The sequence below is a fragment of the Pelodiscus sinensis genome, chromosome 8, assembly GCF_049634645.1.
Source record: "Pelodiscus sinensis isolate JC-2024 chromosome 8, ASM4963464v1, whole genome shotgun sequence".
NCBI lineage: Eukaryota > Metazoa > Chordata > Testudines > Trionychidae > Pelodiscus > Pelodiscus sinensis.
In genome coordinates this window covers 33,474,820-33,493,373 of record NC_134718.1, presented here as the reverse complement: position 1 = coordinate 33,493,373, position 18,554 = coordinate 33,474,820, and the positions used below count along the sequence as shown (strand labels likewise).

At 41.2% G+C, this 18,554-nt stretch overlaps 1 protein-coding gene across 2 annotated transcripts; it reads right to left on the bottom strand.

The window, feature by feature from the left end:
• Window positions 1-128: 128 nt before the first annotated feature.
• On the bottom strand, window positions 129-17,575 carry NUDT13 (nudix hydrolase 13). Of its 2 annotated transcripts, none has more exons than XM_014578009.2 (9): window positions 17,435-17,575; window positions 14,794-14,901; window positions 11,698-11,837; window positions 10,267-10,374; window positions 9,722-9,828; window positions 7,885-8,010; window positions 7,507-7,618; window positions 5,238-5,401; window positions 129-4,175 (listed from the first exon to the last, which is right to left on the bottom strand). In XM_014578009.2, exons 2-9 carry the CDS (start codon window positions 14,868-14,870, stop codon window positions 3,981-3,983), a joined length of 1,029 nt encoding a protein of 342 aa, XP_014433495.1. In that variant the 5' UTR covers window positions 14,871-14,901; window positions 17,435-17,575; the 3' UTR covers window positions 129-3,980. The 2 variants fall into 2 exon arrangements, with proteins under 2 accessions (XP_014433495.1, XP_014433496.1); XM_014578010.2 differs by having other exon boundaries at window positions 5,238-5,392; window positions 17,435-17,574.
• Window positions 17,576-18,554: the final 979 nt, after the last annotated feature.

Below are 18,554 nucleotides of genomic sequence, written 5' to 3'. Positions count from 1 at the left end.
CAGTTGCACTTATTTTTTTCTCAGAGCAGTAGTGGAATTCCTCAGGATAAATATAATTTCTCAATACCTTTGTATTTGAAAGAGAGTTCATGACCACCTTGACATTTTTTTCCTTGTTTGAACTACCTACTATCTCAAGTGGCTAAAGAATGATTGTGTCAACAGTATCTGTATGTAGTCCCAATCTAAACAAGTCAGTCTTGCTTTAATAGAAGTTTTTAATTGGAAGACATTTAACATTTTATTTCTATACAGTATTGAAAAGTTTACCATTAAATCAATTAGGTCGCAAACCATTTAAGTTAGACAGTTTTCATATATTTTATTCATCTAGTTATATTTGAAATAAATGTATAAAAGGTTCCTTCTTCATGTACTTGCCAAGATTAAGATTCAGACTTCTGTGTAGCTTCCCTAACTATTAATTAGTGTAGGAAGAGTTCCTTATTTTGCTTTGGAGATTAGTAAAGTCAAACTCACAAAGCAGAAGCTTGAATAACGATCCTAACAGGCACGTGAAAGCAGAAGTGATATTCTAAGTTCTTAAATATTTCATGTGCAGACTTTTAAATGTTGGTTGCTAGGAATTGTAAATAGATAAATTTTTTTAATAAAAATTCTGCCATTTTCTTGATGCTAAAGAAGAAGAGTTTAGCAACTTGTTTCTTTTACTGCTGCTGACTGTCACACCAGTATTCCAGTCACCATTAATAGGAGGCTTATTAGACCTATTAGAAGAGAGGCAACACTGTCCAGTTCCCAGACCTAGTGAGTTGAAAGTTAGGAAGGGAAATCTTTATATGGTTTAAATTGTCATATTTCCAGTTAAGACACTGGCTGAGGCTCTACCACAACCTTGCTGAGATTCCTTCACCTGCATCTTTGTTTCCCCATAGACAAAACTAATAGCTTGCCCAAATCTGTAATGTTTTATACATCTCTGAGATACTGGTTATTGCCAGAACTTGACTATCTCTACACAAGGTGAAAATATGCTAAATTATTAAGTATCAGTGTAAAATTCAAAGTAAAACTGCTGCAGTTCCTTCTAGGTTCTCCTACTGCTGATTTCAATTTGATCAAATCTGACTTGGTTAAATCTCTGTCATTAAGAATTTTATTTATTCTATCCAGTTATCAATTCTTATTTCAGATTGTTGTCCAATTACCTACATTAGAATTCAGTATATAAGAAAAATGCTAGAACAACATTGCAACCCTTTTTGATGTTTAGAATAGCATACTAAAACATTTTTTCTTTAATTATAATAGGATTTTAAATATGTTTGATAATCTCAGGGTGTGTCTAGACAGCACCTTTTTGTGAGAATAAACTATGCAATTTGCGCTTTGCAAATTGTGTAGCTTATTCCGATTCTAGGTCGAATGAGCTTATTTTGAAATTTGGTGCTATGTAGACAGTGCCAAATTTCAAAGTAAGGCACTATTCCAACAAATCCCTTGACTCTCAAGGAACGAGGGTTACAGGAAGACCAGAATAGCCCGCTCACTATTTTGGGAAATAGCGGGAGTGTTTAAAGACACAGCGTTGCTATTTCAGGATACTTCCAGTATCCTGAAATACTGCTGCAGTCTAGGCGTACCCTCAGTATGGTAACTAAGTGGTAGTGGATCAGTGTTTCTATAACTTGCTTTGAAGTTTCCAACAAAACCTACATTTGTTTTAATAGAGCTGTATTTTGGATGTGATAAAACTCTCTGGTTCAGCTGAATATCTGCTTTTGTTGCAGAAATATTTATGTGGAACTTCTGAAAATTTAACTTCCCTATTTGTAGCCTGAAGTCTGGGGACAGATCTAGCATGAATGGATGAATTAGATGCCAGCTTGCTATTTCAGGAAGGAAGGTAAACAATGTGTCTTCACTTCTCTTGATGAAACATGTGCTCTAGTAGAATCATAGACAGCCTACAATATTCTAATTCCTATTAAGATGTGCAATCTTGGATGATGATGAAGTGATTCAGCCATTAAGTAGTAATTTAGTTTCCTAACTCACTAGAAGGGAAAATGAGCCCCTCTTCTTTAGGGCTTTGTCAACTTGTCTGTATATGCAGGTTTTGCCGAAGTCACATTGCATCATCAGTACTTTTAAAGCAAGTGTGAATCCTCTGTTCCTGGAGTGGGGCATGCCAAAGACTCCCTTCTTGAAAAAAAAATTTTTTCTTGCTTGTGGACTGGCAGAGCAAAAATACACAGGCAGTCACGTCTGTTCAGAGAGACAAAGATGTGGCTGAAGAAGTCCAAGATTTCTGAGTGTGAGGCTTGCTCTAATAGAACTAGAGCTGAAAAGCCAGCTGGCCAATGAGGAGCATCCTGAACTCTAGGGGGAACAGGGCAACTTCAGCATCAGCCACTGTGGAGATGGGGGAGTATCACAGCTTCTCCCCTCATGTTTGGCAGTAGGGTGGAAGAAGCAATGATGACTTCAGATTCCTGTGTTTGGTAGTCCCCTAATACTGAAATTAAGTTCCATTAAATAAAGTTTTTGACGGCAAGTTGAAAAGGCTCAGAGGCAGCAAAGTTTAAAGTGATGGGAAGCTAAACCTTACCATGCCATTTGTGTAAATGTAAACATTCTTTAATGGCATTGAAAAATGGACTTTTGTATGTTTATGCTCTTCTAATTAAAACTCATTTGGAAGTATTAATTGTAAAAACTTAATTTGAGAACAACACAGAGGAATGCTCAGTACTGAAGAAACCTTGCATCAGCATACTCCCAACATAATCATATGTCTCTTTTAGACCATTATGTGGCTCAGTGACAAACATATTTACCATGTATGTTTATATAACACTTAGAGAAAGATACTGAAGAGGTACACACCCTGTTTTGTCCATTAAAAATAAATCCCCAAAGGCTGCAGAAGTTGTGAAATATTTCCACATTTTTGGCACACCAAACCATGTTTTTCTTTTGAGTTGTGACATGGACTTAACTTAATCAAGAATTTTTCATGTCATCTGTCTGAGACACTCTGTTTCTTCTTGCCACTGCCTTGTGCTGCCCTGAGCTAGTCACAGTTTGCCTCTCCACAATCGGTAGCTGTGGGGTGAGTAGATGGGGGGGGAGGCGAGGAATAGAGAAGTTGATGTATGGAACTAGAATTGTGTGTACAGTAGGAAAAACAGGTTGCAGTGGCAGGCTACAAAACAACAAAATCAGGATGAGAAGACAAGACTGAGCTGCACCTATTCTCTATCTTATTCCTAATTCCCCTTTATTCCAAGATGGGAAAGAAAGGATGATGAGTGTAAGCCAGAAAGAGGAAATCCAGGCACCACAAATGCAGGGAAAGAACAAACCAGCAGCGATATAGTAAGTTATATTTTAAAGCCAGATGTCAGACTGTTATAACACAACCATGTGTGAATGTATAGAAAATCAGGAGAGGGGGGTTATATGAAGATGAGGATAGTGAGAGACTTGATGGGGCAGGGGAGCAATGGAAGGAGCTAACTTATGAAATATGCACTTCCATTATTCTCAGACTTCGTAAACAAAAAATAAAAACCAAAAGCAGCACTAAGATCAAAACTAAATGGAATCTCAACTAGCCCACTAACAAAGAGTGAGGCTCTATTGTGCGATCTCAGATATGTCTAAGGGGGCAAAATGAATGCAATCCTTTATCCCAAGAGGGATATATGAAACACATGTTGTAGGATTTGACTATTCTGCTATATATATTGTGGAGACTTGTAGCTGGTTTGATGACACATCTGGCGGGCTAGAATTTTGAAGATTAGTATTTTAGATTTACTGGAACTTGTGGCATTGTATTTAACTGGTGGCTCTTTGTGTATGAGTTCCTGGCACTTATCCAAGTAGACGTCCGTGCCCCTACGCCTACCTGAATATAAAATGGTTTGTTACCTGTTCTGGCTGGGTCATCACTGACAGAACATGTCCTCACTTGTTTTTACCCACTAAAATAAAGGTTTGATAGACTGTGCCTAAGCAGGCTTGGAAGCCTGCTGCTTAACCCATTCCTGAATCAATTGATGGGCTATAGCCCACTTAGGTGGCAGACAAAGTGAAACACTCTGATTCTCTTGTTTCAAAGGTTTAGGCCCCCGTTTGAGTGCCTCCTCTATTTCCTCCAGGCTGAACCATCTGGCTGCTTCCAACTCCAGTTTGTTCATGCTGATCTGGAAAGGATCCAAAATATAAGAAGGACTGTAAATGGCTTTAAAAGCAGCTATCTAGGACTTCGTAATTCTTATAGCTACAGTACTTTCTGTTAACACAGGCTATGAATTCTGGGTTCCAGTGTATTCCGTGAGTACCTGTGAAAGATTTCTCCCCACCTTGCCTACACTGAAAAGTGATGTGGGAGAAATAGGTTCGAGTTAAAGCAAATCCGTTACCAGGAATTAAACTGGACTGGGCTTGTTTTTATCTGGCAAGTGAGGTTGTTCAGTGGCTTATGTGAAATGAACTACTAGTATGTGGCTAGCACCAGATGGTCCTATCATAACTGGTCCCAGTTTGGCAGTCTCCACCTCAATGAAAATGGAAACTGAACGATGCAACCATGAAGCAGGTTTGAGACAGGTGGGTGAGGGAAACCAGAGTGCAATCCCAGGTTAGTGGATAAATGTAAGACTTCACATCCCAGGAGTCATAAAGTCAATACTTTGCACTAAATGGAATTTGCTTTCGGAATTTTTTTTAATTGCCTCCAATACAATGACAGCCTTTTCACTTTAAATATCTATTATGAGACAATGCATTGACAATGCTCATTTCCCATAAATTAAAAAAATCGCCACGAGTAAAATCTATTGCTTGCTAATGTTTTGTGGGATTTGATTTCATCTGCTGTAGCAATTAACCAGTACACACTATTTTATTACCATGCTTGCATTAGTAGTGCAGGTGGATGCACAAGGAACTAAACACCAGAATCATGCATGTTCCTTTAGCAATAGGACATCAATTCAAAGCTGGGCGTGTTCTACAGAGGGCAGACCTGAAGTATGGCAATGTTTGGATCTGGATATTGGTTCATTCACAATGTGGCACAAAATACACCATCCTTTTGAAACAGAAAAAGGCTCTTTTCAATCTTTTAAAAGGACCCCACACTCACTTCAGTAGAACCCAATCAAAATTACATTTAAAAGAAATTGACAATGCAGCCATTATGAAGACTGGGAAAGGAGACTTCATCAAGCACGACGAGTGATACAATCTTGGGAACTACTCACCTTTGTCTGTTGTGGTTGCACGATGGCATGACAAGCTATCATTAGGGAACTGTTGGGAAAGGGCCAGTGCTGAGAAGCAGAATACCACAGGGACTCCACCTCCAGTCCCACCTCTTCAGCCACCTCCCGTCGGACTGTTTCCTCCAGTGTCTCACCTGGAAACACTCAAATTAGTTGGGGCAGTACCCCATCAGGTAAGGTAATGCTGGCAGGTTTTTCCCAGAGTAGATAAGTATCCTTTTATGTCACACAAAAATAGGTGGTGTGGGGGGGATTTTAGGTTTGACTTTCCAAGTATCAGTATCAGTCTCTGTAAGATGAGCCATTTTGACAGCACTTCAGCATCAGGCCACAATTCCAAATTCATCAACTATCATTAGTCCCCTTCAAATTTGTTTTTAGTGTCTCTCCCAGATACCAAAGACACTCAGGTACTTAGATGGTGAGGGCCACATTAATATGCACTATAGACAGAAAGAATAAGCTACTCTGACCTTTCATTTTTGAAGCCATTTTCTCACTAAAAGCATTATACTTCTTGTAAGTTCCTCAACACACCCCCTATACATCAGTCCAGAAAAAGACGTAAGAAGAGCCCTTGGAGTTTAACTCAAAAGTCTCATGCATGGATATTAGCAAAATAATAGTGCCCTGCTGCTGAATCCCATGACTTTACCCCTTTTAGAGCTCTTTCCTTCTTCAGATAAACACCGTTCACACTTGAGCTGAATGAGGAAGGCTGTTCTGGTAACATCCACCCCTTTTCCCAGAACATCTGCTCTGGGCATAAGCTTCACTGAATGGGGGAGCTGCTGGTCTATGGCTGGTAGGGATGTAAAAAAGTCTTTAAAACACTAACTGTGTAACCATTAAAAACTGCTAGCGGTTAACAAAGTTAACCCAGTTGGGGATATACAGCTGGTAGGGATTTTAGTGTGTAGTTGTTTACACAAATGATGAGCCTGAGATTACTAGTTAATCCTAACAACTACACACATGCCTTGCTGCTTCTGTATCAGAAGCAGCAAAGAAGCGGGGGGATGCAGGAGCCGATGCCCGAGGTGAGCCGGCTTTTAAGTTGGCGCTTTGTGGAGCTGCCTCCCCCCACCCCACTTTTAAGTCCCATTGACTTTCAATGAGATTTGTCTAAATTATTTTTGAAAAATTTTACCTATATTATCAAACAATTACTCATACCGGAAAACTCAATTTTCTGAGGCAGCAGCATAGGAGGGCAGGCAGGAGCTGGTGCTCAGGGGGAGACAGCTTAAAAGCTAGCTGCCCCCCGAGCACCGGCTCCCGTGGAGTTACCTGCCTCTAACAGGCAGCAGCATGGGGGCTGAGTGGAGGCAGGTGGGAGCCAGTACATGTGGGAAGCCAGTTTTCAAGCTGGGTCCCTGTGTGTACCAGCTCAGCTCCCACGGAGCCACCTTCCCCCTCCCCCGTGTTGCTGCTTCTGCATCAGAGGTAGCAGCCTATATGTATGGGGAGCTGGATTTTAAGCCAGCTCTCCATGCATGCCTGCCCCACGCATGGGCAGCTCTCTGTGCATTCCCCACCCCCTCACTGCCTCCCACAGAGTCAGCAGCGTGGGAAGGGGAGGCAGGCAGTTCTGTGGGAGACAGCTTGAAAGCTGGCTCCCCACCGAGCACTGGCTCCAGCCTGCCTCCTGCCCCACATTGCCACTTCTGTATCAGAGGTAGCAGCTTGGAGGGCAGGTGGGAGACTGTACATGCAAGAAGCCAGCTTTCAAGCTAGCTCCCCACATATATTGGTTCCTGTCCAGCTGCCTCCCCCTTACTGCTGTGGTGCTGCCTCCCACAGAGGCAGCATCATGAGGTGCAGGCAGGAGCTGTTACACATGGGGAGCTGGCTTTTAAGAGCCACCTGCATCCCCCCCTGCTGCCTCTGATAAAGAGGCAGCAGCCCAAGGGGGCAGCTGGCTAAAAAATCCAGCAGTTACACATTTACACAAATACCTGTTAGTTAACATCCCTAACGGCTGGGTGGGCCTAGGGAACCCCTGTGGCTCCCAGGAAGCCAGCTGCCCCATGCTGCAGGCTCTGCAGTATCCCAGCACACACCTGCAGGGTAGATTTTAACCAATAACAAAAACCAGTAAGCATCAGCTTATCGGTTATCCAGTTAAAGTCTTACATCCCTAGGCTAGTTCCCCGACTCAAGTTTCCCACCATGCAGTACACAATCTTGTTATCAAATACAATGTTATGTGTATAAGTGCAAAACACTAGGTCAGAAGCTTCCTTACCCACATCACAGAAGCCTGCCAAAGCGCTGTACATCCCTTTTGGGAATGCCGCTTGCCGGGCAAGAAGGCACTGGCTCCCATTAGACACCAAAGTGATAACCACTGGGGACATCTAGACAGCATACCAAATAGCAAAGCAACAGGAATTCAGACAAATGGATTGCTACATGAAAACAAGAGGACCATAAGAACACGGACTACTGCTGATATTTTTTCTAGATGATTTCAGGGGACATTGGTAAACAATAAAGAAAAAGTACAAACGAAATGGAAAGCTCTTGCTCTTAAGTTTCACAAATTTAATCCTATTAAGTCCAACAGTTTTGGCTAGTCTCTACTGTGATCATTTGTCAATTGTCCCACCATTCAGATTCTGACCTGTGGGTAATAAATTATTCCACTGGTACGGCAAACACGCTTGCTGCCTGCTACATTCTTTTGGGTAGGCTGCCCAGTTTTGCTACAGAACTGATGGGTGTCATGCCAACGAAGAAGGGCCTGAGCCTATAAACACCAAAACATAAACACAATTGGTTAACAACAGAACGTAGGGCTCATTCAGTGCAGTCATTCCATCCTGCCTGAGTGTTGCTTTGCCATGGTCTTCTTATCACGCACGATCCTTGTGGATCAAATCACACTTCATCAGGTTAGGCAGACCTGCAAGTTCACATGAAATTACGGAGCTGCTCTGAAAAGTGGCTGGAGCCACATCATGTTTCAAACTCCTCATTTTCAGTACGTCTATACAGCACCGCATAGCTCGAAATCAGCTATGCAACTTGAGCTATACAAATTGCATAGCTTAGTTTGAAATAGTCTGTTTCCAAATTGGCGCTGCGTAAACAGCTATTCCAACAAGTCCCTTAATCTTCATGGGACGAGGTTAACCAGGACGTCGGAATAGCCAGTCCGTTATTTTGAATTTATTTCAAAATAACGGGCTTGTTGCTAAGACGCAGAAAATGCTATTTTGGGATACCAGACATATCCTGAGATAGCACTGCTGCCTAGACATACCCTTTGAATCTAAATTACAATCCCTTTCAGTACATCTAGGGCTATGTCTAGATTGCAGGCTTCTTTCGGAAGAAGCTTTTCCAGAAGAGATCTTCCAGAAAAACTTCTTCAGAAAGAGAGCATCCACACAGCAAAACTGCATTGAAAAAGTGATCTCCTTTTCCAAAAGATAGTGTCCACATTCCACATTTATTAGATGCTATCTTGCATTTAAGTTGTGATTACTATGGACCGAGTGACCACCAGGGCACCTGTGCTTTTTCCTGGAGACCTCTTTGTTTGAAAAAAACCCTCTACCCCGTCCACACACACCTTTTTCTGAAAGAGCCCTTTCGGAAAAAGGCTTCTTCCTCGTAGAAAGAGGTTTACTGCTATTGGAAAAAACCTTGCGTTCTTTCGGCTTTCTGTTGAAAGAATGCAATTGCAGTGTGGACATAAGTGGAGTTTTTCCAGAAAAACTGCCATTTTTCCGGAAAAACTCTGCAGTATAGACATACTCTAGGAGAGAAGAAAAAGAAGTTTCCGGGTATTGGGACTGACTAGGAACAATAACTAGAACTGAACTGTGCTTCTAAGTAATGCCTAGACCAGATCTGTTTCCTGCTGTACTGCACATGTACCACAACGCTTTCAGAAAGGCTATTTCTATTTATGGGCTAATGGTCCTGGTTTTAGCAGAGATGCTTTTCGGCAGGGCTTCCAAATTAAGATATCTGCAGAATAATGGCTCAAGGAGAAGCAGTTTTAAAAGGAGAATAGCACTATGGGAACACTACTTTATCCTCTTCAAATCCCTTTGTAACATTATTTTCTGCTGGGATGCAAACAGAAAACTGCCTTCTGATAGTAGTGAGGCAGGTGGCAAATTGTGATTACTGTGACTCTTGCTACAGACTGGTTGGTTACGTTTACAAAGCAGGCAGAGAGGTAGTTCATGTTAAATAAGCTTATTATTACTGTTATGCTGTCCTCTTTCCCCAGCCACTCACTTCTGTTTCACCCACTTGTAACATCTTGGTTTTCAGATGGGACTGCCATTCAGTGTTTGTATAGTGCCTGGCACAGTGTCCCACAAACTGGTGAGACCCTGAGGCACTGCCTCAATATATATAAAATAAAAAGCCCCAATGATTGCAAGTGAGAGATCTGGTACAAGCAATCACAATTTCTATACGTGAAATATCATATGTCGTACCGAGGACAACAAGGGTCTGTCTTTCCCATCTAGTTGAAAGAGAGCCTTCCGTAACTCAGTAAATGACCCCTTCAGTTCAGATTCAATGACAGATTTCTCCAAGAATCCTGGAATTGAATAAATCTGTGGGAATCAGAAATCTCAGTTATCACCCCCCCCCCCATCTTTCCTTGTGCCTATTAAACGTATACAAATTCTGAACATTCCCAAAGAGCTGTTCATGACAGAGTCATGTTAGTATGAAAATGACATTACATAAGTAAAAATACAGTCCTCAAAAGCGGTGACCTACAAACATACCAACTTTACTAAAAACAAAAAAGAAGTAATACCATTATATAAGAATTCCCTACAGTGGCTCCAGTGATGTCTCAATACTTCCCATCAAGGATGAGAGAGGACTTCCTTCAGAGGCAACTTCTTACCCACCAAGGTGGTGCGCTGCCTAAACACCATATCTATCATGGCGCACGGCTTCCTTGTAGATTCAAGTAAATAAATACAGCAGCCAATAGGTGAGACATAGATGGAGGCGTAACTCTAACCTAGATCCAAGGCAAAGTATGCCATGCATGCATCTGAACAGCCGATCAGCACTGAGTTTTCTATCATCTGTTCATTGTGTTTGAGCTTCCCCAGCGTGCTTTTCATTTCTAAACAGAGGAAAAGGGAGGAGAAAGCTGTGATAAACTTACACAAAAAACCTCAGTATCTTAATATTTAAGGCTCCTGCAGCCCAGGTCAATGGAACTAGACCCCATCACAGAAGGGATTTCCTATGGCTTGTGGAAAAGTTGTGAGACTGGGCAAACACCTTGAAATAGCTGACTCGTAATGCTTTTGACAACAATCCCAAGAAAAGGGGCGAGTGATAAACCATTCCACCTTTCCATCCAAGGGTAAAGCCTCAAGACAAAGCTCACACGTGGGTAAGAGAGGAAATAGGTTTATGGAGATTCTAGAATGAAAGGAATGAGATGGAAACTAAACTTCAGTTTATCCACCAGCATCCAGACCATGACAGAATAGTGCAAGAAAAGCGTATTGTCTCATGCTGCAGGACTTACCCTGTGCCTTTCCCCTTGGCTATGTCTACACAGGCATGATTTTCCGGAAATGCTTTTAACGGAAAAGTTTTCTGTTAAAAGCATTTTCGGAAAAGCGCGTCCTAGATTGGCAGGACGCTTTTCCGCAAAAGCACGTTTTGCGGAAAAGCGTCCCTGGCCAATCTTGACGCGCTTTTCCGCAAAAAAGCCCCGATCGCCATTTTTGTGATCGGGGTTTTTTTGCGGAAAACAAATCTCTGCTGTCTACAAAGTCTCTGCTGACTTTTGCCTGAACGGGAGCAGCATAGTATTTCCGCAAAAGCACTGACAATCTTACATGAGATCGTCAGTGTTTTTGCGGAAATTCAAGCAGCCAGTGTAGACAGCTGGCAAGTTTTGTCGCAAAAGCAGTTTTGCCAGTCTAGACACAGCCCCTTGTGTTCAGAATGTATCGAGTGTCTGTTCATCAAAGAAACTCTCCCAGGTTATATCAAATACCCCCAATTTTCTGATCAACTTTATATCTCTTACAAACCATTAACTTCAAAGGAAATGGCCCCACCTATTTAAAACTGATTAAAGAATTGTGTCTAAATAAATATTAATAAATGGATTAACATTATTAAATGGATATCATACATGCTTACAAAGAATTAGTCTATGTCCATGTGCCAGGGCTTTAGATGGTAATCCTAAACATAATTATTTAATGTTGATAAATAATACCCTGAACATAAAGTGGAGAACACACTTCCACTTGGCTCATTAGACTTCTTGATTCTTCATCATGATCAGTGTGAGATAAAGTTACAAAGCTCTGGAATCTTTACAACAAGCATGGTATCAACTAAAATCTGGTTAATGGAAGAAACTTATCATTATTTTGGCTGGTTACTCTTTGAAGATATGTACTGTTGACCATCACCTTACCTACTGCACTTATTTGTGGGGCCAAATACTTGCTCCCAACTTTCTGCAGGAATGGAGAAAGATTATGAAAGAGGTAGAATGTTCCTGAGTTCTGGGCTTGCCTACAAATGTCATCATCTTCTTTTAGATCAAACAGGTATCTGCAGTTGGGAAAGAATCAGGAAGATCATTGCAAGACTAAGCCTAGATCACAGAAGGGTACACTCATTTTGAACAGGGGAATGGAACAGAATTCATGGTATACTATCTTTCTTATTTCAGATATTTCCAAAGCTTTGCAGAACAATGTGCTAGTTAGCAATGGGTAGTGATTATATAGGTGAAGACAGAGCAATCATGTACTCACCAATAATTTACAAGCAAGCTTGAATGTTGGAAGTTAATTTCAAGCCACTATAACCCACCCCCCAGATATAATGTCCTCTATTTTATACACACAATCATTTATGTGCAGAAGCAGAATAGATGGCTTACTATCTTACAAAGGTTCTTGGAGCCTTGAGGATCCTACTCCTCACTAATATTGTATTTCCCCACTTTTGAAGGGTCTAGAATCCAACAGCTGGAAGGGACCCCAAGAGGTCATGGAGTTCAATCAGCTGCCCTTATGGCAGGACCAGGCACTGTCTAGACCAGTGTTTCTTAAACTGTGTTCCGCAGCACACCGGTGTATCAGGAGGCATTCAAAGGTGTGCCACGGAGAACAACAGAGTTCAAAATGGCCACCCTTAAAGGGGCAGGCGTGTTTTTTTCTCAATAACTTTCCCCCGACCTTCCCCACCCCACACTTTTTTTTTTTTTGCTCAACAAAAAAAATCCCTGGTGTTCCTCATAAAAAAAATTATTGTTTGGTGTTCCTTGGTCTTAAAAAGTTTAAGAGACACTGGTCTAGACCATCCCTGATAGATATCTATCCAACCTGCTCTTAAATATCTCCAGTGATGAACATTATACAACCTCCGTAGGTAATTTTATTCCAGTGTTTAACCACCCAGACAGTTAGGAAATGTTACCTAATGTCCAAACTAAATCTCCCTTCCTGCAATTTAAGCCCATTGCTTCTTGTCCTATCATCAGAGGCCAAGGAGAACAATTTTATCTCCATCCTCCTTGAAACACCCTTTTAGATACTTGAAAAAATGCTATCATGTTCCTCTTAGTCTTCTCTTTTCTCAACCAAACAAGCTCAGTTCTTTCAGTCTTCCCTCATAGCTCATGTTTTCTAGACCTTAAATCATTTTTGTTGCTCTTCTCTGGAACTTCTCCAATTTCTTGAAATGTGGTGCCCAGAACTGGACACAATACTCCAATTGAGGCCTCATTAGCACAGAGAAGAGTAGAAGAATGACTTCTCATGTCTTGCTCACAACATTTCTGTTAATGCATCATGGAATCATGTTTGCTTTTTTTTGCAACAGTGTCACACTGTTGACTCATTTTTAACTTGTGGTCCACTATGACCTCTAAATCCCTTTTAGCAGTACTCCTTCCTAGACAATCACTTCCCATTCTGCATCTGTGAAACTGACTGTTCCTTCCTAAGTGGAGTATTTTGCATTTGTCCTTATTAAACTTCATCCTGTTTACCTCAGACCATTTCTTTAGTTTGTCCAAATAATTTTGAATTTTGACCCTATCCTCTAAAGCACTTGTAACACCTCCCAGCTTAGTATCATATGCAAACTTAATAATCAGACTCTCTATGCCATCATCTAAATCATTGATGAAGATATTGAACAGAACTGGTCCCAAAACAGATCCCTGTGGAATCCCACTTGTTATATCCTTCCAGCATGATTGTGAACCATTAATAAACTACTCTGAGCACAGTTATCCAGCCGGTTATGCACCCACCTTATAGTAGCCCCATCTAGTAGTCTAAGTGATGTTTGGACTTAGAGGCTGGACACTCTTAAGTCAGTCAACACAGCTCCTAATTTGGATTAGGGATGTTAGAAATATTTTATTTTAGTAATCATGGAGCCACCATAATTTTTAGCAGTTACATGGTTACTAAAATGCTCCCCATCCTGGGGGTGGGACCCCTGTCACCTCCCGTTACTCCCTCTATATTAAAAATCAGCTTCCTGTGCAGACTGGTTCCTGCCTGCTGCCCTGCGTTGCTGCCTCTAATTGAGAGGCAGCAGCACAGTGCAGTAGAAATCCCTGTCCACAGAGGATCCTGAGCTCCCTGCGGACAGAGGCTACTCTAGTATCCCATGGAGCAGCCTCTGTCCACAGAGAGGTTGGACCCCCTGCGCACAAGGGCTGCTGCCTCCCCATGCTGCTGCGTCTGATACAGAGGAAGCAGCATGAGACAGCAGGCGGGTCCATTTTTTCAACCATCTCCCCACACGGACTGGCTTCCACCTGCCGCCACAAACTGCTGCCTTTGTATCAGAAGCAGCAGCGTGGAGTGCTGCATGTTCTTCATTTAAAACTCAGACTGGCAGGGGGGACTGAGCCAGCCTGCTGGTCCAAATTTTAAATGCAGAGCATGCAGGGATGCGGGTGCAGTGTTGCAGTTAACTGGGACTGTTAACTGATAAGCAATCGCTAATTGGTTAAATGGTTAGCGGACTATCCGTTAACATCCCTAATTTGGAAAATGTGGATCACTGAGCTATTTGAATTTCTCTTCTTGCCCTGCTCATTTGGGGGGTAAAGATGAAGCTCCAATCTTGGAAAAAATCATTCTATGCTAGACTTTGAATACACTAGGGAAATGAATTGTAGTTGATAATGGGTAACAAATGGCTTCTCTCAAGTGGTACTCAAAACGCTGTGGAGCTGATATAGGCACTATTGATCAAGTTCAGCACTTCATTTTAGGAATATTTAAGAAACCTCACAGCATGTTTATCTACAATAGGTATTAACTTCAGTTTATCTGACTTCAGCAGTTTTCAGCACTACTGGAAGGGACTTAGACCTTTTGATACCTGTTGTGTAAACAGGGCTGTGCAGTGAGCTATATTGTCTATCAGTGGGCTATAGGATTAGCTCCAGATACAGAATTTTAGCAAGGACACATATGGAACATACATGAGCACCAAGCTCTGTTCTTCCCACTCTGTAACAGAGATAAGAACTTACCGCATTTTTCTAACATAGGTAGAGTGTAACCTGAACCACAGAGAGGGAGTTCTTCTGTATACACCTGGATAAATCATAGCTATCACCAGAACCTGAGAGAAGCTGCCTCTGACCAAAACAAAAGCACAGTATGACATGTAAACTCTACAAATGGGCTCTGTTTAGAAAGGGACAACATCCCAATGTAAAAAGAAATATCTCTCTCTTCTACCCATTCCATAGGATGTTGAGACCACATTTGCTAGAATATTGTTCAGTTTGATTTTGAGCTTCATATACTTCCCAGGAACCTCATTATCCTAAAAGACCATTCCAAGATAACTCAATTTCTTTCTTTCTTCCTTCCTTCCTTCCATCCAGTTTTTGACTGTCAAGAAGGTCTTGCAGAAACTGCTGTAAACAAAGATTAAATGGTGCTGTCCTAATATGTATGTGTGTCTGTGATTAAGGATTATAAAGTCAATTATTATGTTTTCTGTTTTCTAAAGGAAGCTATGGTAGCTCCTCAAAATGAACATTCTAATGCAGCAACTAGCAAATCTATTGGGAATGCAATAATGACAATAAAGAATTAAAGACAAAATATCACATGCAGAAAAGAACTTTACAAGTTAAATGAAAGACAGCAGTTGCAGTTGCATTAGTCTCTCTAGGTCGTTGATGTTTTTGCACCAAAGGAACTTGCTACACTTTTAGTTAAGGCAATTACAGAACCCACGATGCCCTCAACTACAAAATGTCAGGAAGACAACTACCCAGAAGGTGACATTATCAATAGTATCTTTTCTGAAGAACTGATTAACAGATTCTTAATTAAGTACTAATATTTGGCTCTTATATAATACTTAGATCTCCCCCCATTCATAGATTTTGGAAGTAGGAATACTTGGGTACACCATGACTTGAAGTGATTTCCATTGTATAAGGGGAATATAGCTTGCTTTAATGGCTCTGAGCACCCTCTCTGTAAAAAACTATCCCAGTACCCCAGCCTCATTTTACAGATGGAGAAACTTAATCAGTGAAAAAGAAGAACCTGTGAATACTCCATGTAATTTTACCTTAGCCATTATGGAGAGTACTCTGTTCCTAACACCTTATCTACAGAAATGGGAACTTATAAAAATATTGCAAAACTGTACGGGTATGTCTACACTACCCCGCTAGTTCGAACTAGCGGGGTAATGTAGGCATACCGCACTTGCAAATGAAGCCCGGGATTTGAATTTCCCGGGCTTCATTTGCATAAGCGGGGAGCCGCCATTTTTAAAACCCCGCTGGTTCGAACCCCGTGCAGCATGGCTACACGGGGCTCGAACTAGGTAGTTCGGACTAGGCTTCCTATTCCGAACTACCGGTACACCTCGTGGAATGTGGAACGAGGTGTACCGGTAGTTCGGAATAGGAAGCCTAGTCCGAACTACCTAGTTCGAGCCCCGTGTAGCCGCGCTGCACGGGGTTCGAACCAGCGGGGTTTTAAAAATGGCGGCTCCCCCCTTATGCAAATGAAGCCCGGGAAATTCAAATCCCGGGCTTCATTTGCAAGTGCGGTATGCCTACATTACCCTCCTAGTTCAAACTAGGAGGGTAGTGTAGACATACCCTACATGATTATAACATAAAAACATTGAAAGAGTGTAATTGTCTCGATCAGAGGTGAAAGAGATTTGAGATGTCAGGTTAAAAATTAAGTGGCTTTAGCAAGAATCAATCTTTAATCTTTTTTTCTCTATCCCTACTATTCACAGATTAATTGGGATTCATTTTTTCTGGTGTAACACTGGATGAACTGATAGTAATCTGAGATTTGGGACAACATGTGCATATATATAAAATACAAAAACTACTGATTGGCAGTGGGAAATTTGGTGCAAACACTCACAATTTCTACACGTGAAATATCATATGTCCTGGCAGCCAGCAAACATTTCTGTTTTTTATTCCCTTTCATTTTTTGGATGTATGGAAAAGCACTACCTGCTCCTGATTGCATCATTAGCTATATGCTCATCCAAGTACTGTACCAGGCAATTTTCATTCCTGGAATAATTTTCATTGACTTCAGTGGAGTTACAGCAAGGTTGAATTAAGGCCATCCCCTTCCTTCCAGCCCTTATACAATAACTGTTAAGTACTAAACAAAATTTTCATGGAAAATAACTCTCCTAATTTTAACAAATTTAATTTGGAAGCTCTGTGGGGAAATAACTCTCCTAATTTTAACAAATTTACATTGGAAGCACTGTGAACGCTATACATGGTTATTTGCAAGATTCTGTGAACTGGTTTATTTTGCTAGTCTAGTCTGTGAAAATCTTAAACACAGCATAAAATTTAAATCCAGATCAGCATAGGAGTTTACCCTAGAATGGGCAGCAGGGAGTGAGCTCAGAATCTGACTGCAGAGGGCAATAACTTGTTCTTATAATAATAAAATCCAAAACCGGGAGATGACAAGAGTTTACTCCTTAATTCCTTGGAGCCACAAGAAGCATGGTTAGTATTTGGCAATACTGAATTCAGGAACTGAAAAGCTCTGAGGGCTCATACACATTCAGATCTGCCACCCTTGTCAATCCTGGCTGTTTTGTGTCCCTAGGTGGTGTTAATCAAAGAAAGTGCCCGTATTACTGGTACTTACTGTAGTCAGTGCAGAAAGAATGTTACCTCTGACAGCAGGAAGTGCTTTGTAAAAGCCACAGGCTGACCCAGAGGATGTTAAAGGAAATGCAGTTTGTGTATTAAATTGCACTACATCTTTCAGAATCCCTTTTCCCACAAGGAATTCTGGGAACTGTAGTTCCACAAAGACTGCTTCAGAAATCTCTCACTGTGATGTCTCTGACAGTTCACTATACAGGCAGTCCCCCGGTTAAATGGATCTGACTTACATCGGATCCTTACTTACAAACGGGGTGAGGCAACCCTGCACTAGCTGCTTCCCCCCAGCAGACTAGGGAGACGTGGAGCGGCTTTTCTCAGCAGACACCTCAGCTTGAGAATAAAGGACTGAGGGAAGTGAGGTGTGGGAGAATAAAACTGAGCTCTGGAGAAATGTTTGGCTAGAGTTTCCCCAACAATATGTACCAGTTCCGACTTACATACAAATTCAACTTAAGAACAAACCTACAGTCCCTATCTTGTGCGTAACCCGGGGACTGTGTGTACATTTGCTCATATTTTTCTTAACTCGTATTAGTATTACTCTTTTGTGGTGAATTCTTGATTTTATACTAACATTTAATTAAATCAGAGAGCCAATTCACTATATTCCCCCCCAAATAAAATTGTAACAGCAATGCTAGTGCTGTATTTTGACCCATTGTAATAGGACCCAATACTATTGTTTGCAAATTTTCTTTTTCTTTTTGTCTGAAATGTGACAGAACTATCTTAAAGAGGATCTGAATTCTCACTGTGCCCTTAATAAAGACAAATGTGCAAATATCAATATTTACAGTGTTGTTATAATCGTGTTGGTCTCTGGATACTAGGGAGACAAGGTGAGTATGGTAATGTCTTTTATTTCTCTTCTGTTGGTGAGAAAGACAAGCTTTCAAGCTTCCGCAGAGCTCCACCTCAGGTCTAGGAAATGCACTCTAAGGTTATGTCTACATAGCAGCATTATTTCAAAACAATTGACATTATTCCAATATAACAAAGAGCACATGTACGCTACCAGTCTTAATTTTAAAATTATGTTGAGCTAGAGGACTTCTTACTCCAACTTCTGTAACCCTCATTTTACGAGGAGTAAGAAA